Source organism: Glycine soja, chromosome 18, assembly GCF_004193775.1.
Source record: "Glycine soja cultivar W05 chromosome 18, ASM419377v2, whole genome shotgun sequence".
Lineage (NCBI taxonomy): Eukaryota > Viridiplantae > Streptophyta > Magnoliopsida > Fabales > Fabaceae > Glycine > Glycine soja.
In genome coordinates, this window is record NC_041019.1 from 16,378,410 (window position 1) to 16,387,210 (window position 8,801).

Below are 8,801 nucleotides of genomic sequence, written 5' to 3' on the forward strand. Positions count from 1 at the left end.
CTTATCATGGATAGTAATTGGAGCTAGAAGAGCTTTATATATTATGCTTGCTCTTACCTATCTGCAACAGGACCTATTGAGTAATGCCAATTAGTCATAACTTTGACAAAATTCAGCTAGGTTTAGGGGTGGTTCTTGGATCATCCATCCATCCAACCAAGATTAAGCTACTGCTTGGCCTAACTTTTTTAGACTTTAAAACTTAATTGAAGCTAAAATTAAAAAAAAACTTTAAATTTAAAGTTGTTCGATAATTTTATATTTTTTAAACCTTAAATGTTATTTTAAGGTTAAAATTTCTTGAACAATGTGTTGTTGGATCTTGAAATTTAAAATAAAAAAGGAAAAAAAAGTAGAAATCAAAAGTTCTAAAATTAACCTTTTCAAAAGCTCGTTGTTGTTTTCTTTGTTATGAAAAGTTCTTTTTCCTTAAAATTCTATTTTGGCACACCTTTTTTTTTTTTAAGAAAAGAGAAATTTAAAATATATTTGACAAAAAATTTAAAAAAAAACGACTGTAGCTTTTTGCTAATTTTGATTTGTTTGATGAAGTCTATTATCAAGTTATCTAAAAATGGGAATACAAGAAAATACCTAGAGTACCTAGGTTGTAAGGAAATTTCCACTTTTTTACAAGTGCCTTGGATAGAGATCTAGAATTTAGACATTTTGCAACGTTATATTGTTATGTCTTTACGATATTGCCATTTCAAGTATTCACATTCATAACACCCTCTTATATGTTGTCGTAAGTTCAATGCAGCAAACACTTTGCAAGTTGTTTATTTAACACAGGGCAAGTTGTGTATTCCTCTTACATACACCAGGGCAAATTTTATAGATATTTGATGCGAGGAAATCTTGAACGGCTAAATATTCAAATCTTTGGTGTTTGGCAAGAGTGTTGTGCTAAAGTCAAAATAAACTAGGTTCTTAATTACTTGTAGTACAAGGCAAAATCTATCTCATTATTCTAAGGGCATCAAGTTTTTCACTTTAAGGAGTGAGGGGTTTTGATCATTGATAAGAGGTCAATATTTAATAGAAGGTGTTTGATATTCCTTAACCATAGCTCTAAAGACCTTACAATATCTTATTTTTAAAGAAGTTTTACACATATTGCTTCAAAATTAAAGTCAATACAGTAATGTTTATTTGACATTGTTGATTTATGAACAGTCAAGGTGGAAGTGACGTTATGCACATCTTGGCAATTATTTGACATCCACTAGTATGCTAAGGAGGGAGATAGTTTCTCTCAAGTTTTCCTAACAGAAAAATAAAATAAAATAACAAAAGCAATCAGTTAGACATGTTGAAAGCACTATTCCATAGTGATTGCATAGTTCCATGATACATAGGCAATGGACACTCTTCTGATGACTCCAAGTTAGGTAATCTGCTGATATTAGAAGAGCAAAAGTAAGAGTTACTGGTGTTGTCATTATCATAAATCCCTCCAACCCCATCATTTCCCTCTTGTGGATATTTCAATTCAACATCAGCTTCTTCACTAGAAGAGTTCAGATTTCTCTGCATCAGTTCTCTAAACACCGAGGATTTTAGGAGAAGTCCTAATGCTGTTGGGGAAGATGGCTTGTTGCAAGGACTCAAAGGGTTCATGTACTTGGAAAAGTCTCGCTTCTTGGTACTGTCCAATTCACCTGAGGGGAATGAATGCATGTTGGAGTTGGATACCTCAATGTTCCCTCTTGTTTGCATGGAGTTAGAGGTTGCAAAAAGTTGAGCATCAGTGCTAGGCTTTTGATCATGAGAAGCAGTAGGATGTGTTCCTGGTCTTAGCCATCTGATGTAGGTGCTCAAGTCAAAATTTGTCACTGCATTTATGCCTCTGTATTCAATTGCTGCAATGTCATATGCACGGGCTGCTTCTTCTTGTGTACCTTTAGAGGAAAACATTGAGCACGTACATAAGGTAGCAGCTCTTTATCTATAAAATATTAGGACCACGGTTTTAAATTGTGGTCATGGTCACAATTATATCACAATCTTTGATATTGCCAGAAACTACGGAAAAATCCAACCAATGCAGCTTTAATTGCAATCACATATAGCTCAAAAACCTTGACATTGCGACCAAAACTGTGGTCACCAACCCTTTATTAAAACCTTGTTATGGATAATGAGTCTTACTAGTTAGCCCACTACCTAAGTTCTAATCTTTTGTCCCTTTGTTTACCAAAATTCATCTTACTTTAGACATGTACGTAGAGTGAAATAACCAATGTTGTTTGAGTTGTGTTTTTTGTAAGAAACATGGGAATTAAGAGTGTGAACTCACTGTAAGTCCCAAGGTAGAGGTACTTGTTGCCGAACACTCTCCCAATCCTTGCTTCCCATCTTCCATTGTGATGATGCCTGTATTTAGTTTTGAGACTTAAAACCTTAGCACCATCTATTTCTTTGTAGGAAACATAAGATAAGGTTTGGTTGCTTAATTTAGAATATGTTTCACCTTGCTACTCCTCTATACTTTGATACACCTCTAGAAAAACCGCTGCTCCTCCTACAATAAAAACACAAAATGGGTATCCAACTAGAAGAAAAAAAATCAAGAAAGTCCTAATGGCAGTACTTCTTGAAGAAATGGGATTACCTCCTCAATGAAGCAAGGTATTCTTCTTTGGTTACAGTTTTCATTATCTCAATTTCTTTCTCATAATCAGATACCTGCAAAAATATCAGTATGTGACAAATGGATCTCACTGAGATACTCTTCAACAATATAACTTATTCAGTTCATATATGATAGACATACAGGGAAATTTGTGAAAGTTGATGTTCCCCAGTACTTGAGTGCAGCCAAATCATAAGCTCTAGCAGCAGCTTCTTCATCATTATAAGCTCCTGGTTAAAGCATAAATTTACCCCAAGAGTTTAATTTCTCTATCTATCATTTAATTCAGATAAAACACTGGTGGATTCAAATAGATGAAGTACTTACCCAAATATACTGCTCCACATCAACAAAGCAACAAATCCACATAGACAAACAGGACCACAATGCAATGAGCAAGATGTGAGCAATCAAAAATAAAAAATAAAAACAATATATAGGCAATGAAAATGAAGTAAACAAAGTGTTCAACATCTACCTTGCTTTCCTTTCTTCTTCTGAGTGGGATTCCAGGTCCCTTTATCCCATAGATGTGCTTCAAACCTTCCAGTCCACCTGTGTCTGCTCCACAGAAAGAATATAATTAGCTTGAAATCAGAAAGCAATCACTAAAAGCTCTGAAAAAGGTTAAAAAATAAAAAAACTGAGAGAATAAGGGCTTTTTTTATTTTCTTCTCAGATTTTTGTTTTACAAACTAATTTTTAAAACAATCCCACTCTACTTAACAATCAATATCTCGCCCAAAATCTACTAAAAAGTTTTGAAAATTGTTTTCAAAACTAGTATTTTAAAAACCAAAAATAGAAAATAGTTGAGAAATGTTTTCTCATCCTCTTCTGTTTTTTTTTTTCAAATGTTTTGTTCAACTACTCTAGGGACAAAGACTTCCAAATGTGCTCAAGAGAGAAATAAAAATTTTAGAAAACAAAAAACTGTTTTTGAAAACAGTAAACAAATAAGGCCTAAGATGTTAAGTTTATAAAGGTCACATACCTGCTAACTCCCCTGAACCTTGAGCTTCTCTTCACAGTGGTGGCAGTTGATTGGCCACAAAGTTGCTTCTGTTCTTCTAACTGTTCACCTTGTTGTCCATTGCCACCTAACACGGCCATAGACGAATCTCTTCGCCGCCTTTTGGCACACTTCGTGCTAATAACATCACTACCATCTATAATGACCAACCTATGGCTCCTTGGACTTAGTTCAGACTTCACAGGTGCAAGCTCCATTTCACTCTTCTGTTTTTCTCAGCAGACAACAATGTAATTTACCTGGAATGGTTCATGCTTGTGACTTATCTATATATATACTACAAAAGAAAGTTGTTTCATGCCTAACTTGTCATTTTGTTGTTTAAACTGGATTTTGGAACAAAGACAAAAATTGTCGATGATAACATTACCATAAAACAAATTTAATTTGCTCACAACCCACGAAACCAATTGCATCTATCTAGCTAGCATCAAGCTTACTCTTATTAAGGTATAAACAAAATCATTTGGTTCTATGTAAGACAATGTTTAATTAGTTGATAACAATCCAAAACAATACATTGATTTTATCAAGTCTACAAGAGTTTAATTTTATTCGCAATTTGTTCACTTCCTTGTGTTATAGAATTGAGACCAAACGAGACTATGCTGAGGATACTCAGATGGAGAAGATTCTATTGTAAGAATAAAAAAAGAAAACAACCGTTATTCGTTAAATCTCTAAATAAATCACTTCCATAAAGTGATTTTTCTCTCCCCATTTTGTTGGGAATCAACAAAATGGGAAGTGATTGAGCTTCTTTATGAATCAACTCACCTGTAAGAGTGAGTTTTTCGATATAGAGATTAATTTTGTAATGTATAGAGGCTAATTTTTAGTTTTTTATTTTAAATTAGGAGAGTTATATAATGTTCACAAAAAAAATTAAAATCTTAAGTTTGTGTTAATCGATTATTTTATTTTTAAAATATTTCCAAATTTGAGAATATTTATTAAAAAAAAGTATCCTCTTCCTTTCCTTCTAAAATTCAATTCTCAAACATAATCTAAAAGGAAAACTGGGACCAAACATAATGTTTAAAAACAAAAGTAGTTTTTTTATTAAACAAATACTTAAAAAATAGAGCAGCTGCCAAAGTTAATTAGAGAAATTTCTACTTTTAAAGACAAGAAAAGTTTCAAAATATCAGGTCAAATGTTACCTAATTAAAGAAACTTATATTTGTAAGGAAAAGAGAAAAGATAAATATATAAACTTTTGATAAGGATATTTTAGCCATATATACACACTACAAAATCACTACATAAACCTTACATGTAATGCAATTCATCCCAAAAGTAAATAAAAGGGCTTGCATTAACTCGTCCTGAGAAATGACAAAGCAAGAGAACACAATGACATTATAACTTCTGGCGAATCAAAACATTTTTCAGAAAGAAATAGGACAAATGGGTTTGGCATGTATTGAAAAATGTCTTTAGTGCAGTTTTTGTTTCTTGGGATATGTACAAGTGATTCTGTTATCAGTGTTATATATAATGTGCATAACAAAATTTGTCTATGATGAAAGTTGTTAAAAGGAAAGGACCTAGTAAATGTCGTCCATAAAGAGTGCTTATTTGTTGCCTAATTGTCAATTTGTGTAGAAGTTCCAACCAACTTGGTCTCTTACCTGGGGTAGCAGAGAGTAGGACAGAAAAAAAGAGATTATTCCCTCTGCCGAGGTTTACAATTCCTATGGAAGCAGGTATGTTATCAACGCAAAATTATTCCATTTTACATGGAGTAATCGATGGCTGGATTTCATTGCACTGCCTGAGCAATTATCTAACTCGCTCAAAATTGTCTGTTAACTCTTCAAAGATTTTCTCCCAAGAATATTAGTGGCTTAAAAAATAAATCTCAATCTGACAAATTGTTGTAAAAAAATCGATGATAATTTACTTCAAAGTCAATTTTTATTGATTTGCATTCTGCTCGGTGATTAGTTTCACATTGGTTTGGAAAAGATTAATGATTACACCAAATAATCAAAATAATCTTGGAGTATAAGAGTGAGTTAAGTTCCACAATATATAAAAATACACAAGTTGAACAACATATAAGTGATAACAATTTATAATTTTAATTTTTTAAAGTTTTGAATTAGATGAAACATTAAGTTTACTTTTATGATTTGTTTGTGATTCATCAACTTGATTCTACCATTTTCAAAAAAGTCTTTCTTTTTTCCTTTGATTTCATTTCTATTTATCAAAGAAAATTATTTATTAGCATGAAATTATAAAGTTTAAATATGTTTTTAGTCTCCTAAATTTAAAATTTTATCTTTTTAGTACCTCCTAAAATTTATAAAAATCTTGTTTTAGTCCATCTAACAAAATGTCGTTAGAGTTTTCACTTACCTAACTTAACATATTATACATCATTTATATGACAACTCACTCTGATTTTCCATTCTTATTATTAAACAACCTATCACTTGTGTATTTTCCTTTCAAAGTATTCATTCTCAAAGCATTTGGGCAAAGGATGTTCGGATAACAAGACAAATTAAGACAATTTTTAAAAAAATTATAAGGACTAAAACGTTCATTTTTAAATTTGGAGGACTAAAATTAAATTTATCTCAAATTTAAAAGACTAAGGGCATATTTAAGTCAAATATTGGATCAGTTTGTTTAAACTTATTTGTTGAAATAAATATTTTTTATTTTTTTAGTGTATGTCTGAATTACTTATGGAAAATCCTATCCGCTTCTTAAAAAATTACTTATATAATATTTTTTATTTTAAACTTATATTTTTTAAGTTTAAACAAACTTACCCACTAATGTCCATGTACTTAAGTCTGGCTTCTTGAACATTGCTTACTTCTAGTCTATATCATGTAACATTTTATTTATAATTTTTGTTCCAAAAAAGTGGAGTATCACATTGTAAGGGTGGACACCAATTTGGACCAATCCGATAACCTAGTGAATTTGAACCAATCCAAACAAAAAAAAAAATGGATTGGGTTAGAGCGGATTGAAAAAATGTAAATGTATTATGTTGGGATCAAGTCACAAATTTTGATTTTAAGAATTTGATCTAATCCAATCTACATGATTATTTATTATGTTTTTTTTTTTGTCTTTTTACCTTTAGAGTTTGGGCTTTTTAGCCCAACTCAATATTGTATTTTTCATTTTATGACTATAGTGATAGTAATGTAAGTCATGGTTTAATTTTTAACAAATGGAACAAGTTTCATATTATACAAGTAATTATAAAAATAGTTTGAGTTAAATGTGTTAAATTTCATATTATCATAATCACATTCCTATTTTTTTAGTTTTTTAGTTTTTAAGAATTAATCCAATCACTCAATTCGAACCAATCTGATCATAATCAAATTGGTTCAAATCGGGTAACAAACCCAAACTAGATAAAATTTGATCCACATCAAACTAATTAAAATTGATCAAATCAAACAAAAAATGTCACAAAACCAGTCTGACCTAACCCTTGCCCACCCCTACGAATATGAGAAGCACCTTTCATCATACTTGCAAATACCGATTCCGAAAACAAAAATCACTAGTATTTTTTTCAAATAAATTTTAAATCAATAAGTTGGGTAGCTTTTTCATATAGGTCCTAGGAATATTCTTCATTTAAGTCAATCCTTTGAATATTTAATGCAAATGTTCATCCAAGTGTAACATCCCATTTTTTCACAAAATAAATTAAAAATGATTTTATTTAAAAAAATAGAGTTTTAGGAAAATAATGAGATTTTTATAATTAAATAAATAAGAAGAAATAATTTTATTAATTAAAATAATATTTTTAAGGTAAATAAAATAAACATATGTTCTTAGGAAATAAAAAAGAGATTTTATTTATTCATTTGATAGGGAATAAAATAAAGTTTTTTTTATAAAATAAAAAAAGTAGAGTAAATAATAGGCTAAGAGTACCCTAGCTATAAATAGAGACATTATTAGGTCATTTTTGCATTTACGATACGTCTCTACGCTCTCTCTTCCTCTCAAATTCATTTTCCTTTTTCCCTCTCCCAAAATCCTTTCTTTTTCTCGCATACACTCAACATGTCCCAGTAAAACTACGATCCCGAACTTGTTAACTATTGAATCGTCATGAAATTTGTACACCAAGTTCGAAACTTATTTTCATACATCCGCATAGTTGAAATTTGTAAAATAATGTATGTGGTGAGAGAAATGTCCCTCACACGTAGCTCTCTTTTTTCCCGCATACACCCGTACCTATCCCAATAAAATTATGATCTCAAACTCATTAACTGTTGGATCGTCGTGAAACTTAAACACCAGGTTTAGAACTCATTTTTGCACATTCCCACAGTTGGGATTTGCAAATAATGTTTGTGGTGAGAAAAATGTCCCTCAAACGGAGATAGTGACATGGAGACTCCAATCCCTTCTCCTTCTCTCTAACGTTTGGAAACCCTAATAGAGCAACCAAAGAGAAAGCTTGAGAAATCTTAGGAAACCGCTAGAGACACCGCTATCACTGTCGGACTACACACATGAGTCCTCTTAGAGGTAAGGGATGAGTTTGTCACAATTGAGATTAGAGTGAACATGTGTAAGGATCCTTAGCAGATCAAATTGGGGTTAATTTTGGGGTGTTTTATGCATTTTAATTATGCCTTTACGATCATAATTATGAGATTATTATGTTTGATGGGCCAATTGATGCCCTGATGCGAATTGGTTGATAAAATTTAGTTCTCTTGGTGTTTTCATATTTTTTACCTTTGATTTTGATATGATAATGTGAAATTATTTGAGGGATTTAACCATATGAACATAACATATTAATGTTATTATTGTGTGACATGCATATAATGCATGAGGCGTGATAACATGTTGTATTGGGATTATGGAAGTGTCATACTATGCGTAAGTGACAAGTTGAGTATATGTTAAATTGTGAGATCACATATGTGTATTGAGATATTGTGAGCTATGAATCATACAATCATACGATTATAAGACCCTTTAAGGGCAATGAGTTAATGCACAATGAGTATTGTGATGGGATCCACTGTGGGAACCCGACGAGTTTAATTACTTTAAGGCGAGACGAGTTAAAATTATTTTGAGAATAATTAAGGAGTCATGTGTGTTTTGTACAGT

General features: G+C 31.4%; 1 protein-coding gene across 1 annotated transcript; it reads right to left on the minus strand.

Moving 5' to 3' along the window:
- Positions 1 to 1,096: 1,096 nt before the first annotated feature.
- LOC114396083 (AP2-like ethylene-responsive transcription factor At1g16060) lies at positions 1,097 to 3,900 on the minus strand. The gene is made up of 8 exons (XM_028357973.1): positions 3,633 to 3,900; positions 3,117 to 3,199; positions 2,966 to 2,974; positions 2,780 to 2,868; positions 2,618 to 2,691; positions 2,477 to 2,527; positions 2,303 to 2,379; positions 1,097 to 1,904 (listed from the first exon to the last, which is right to left on the minus strand). The coding sequence occupies exons 1-8, from the start codon at positions 3,866 to 3,868 to the stop codon at positions 1,303 to 1,305; spliced, it is 1,221 nt and encodes a 406-aa protein (XP_028213774.1). The 5' UTR covers positions 3,869 to 3,900; the 3' UTR covers positions 1,097 to 1,302.
- Between the last annotated feature and the right edge of the window lie 4,901 nt (positions 3,901 to 8,801).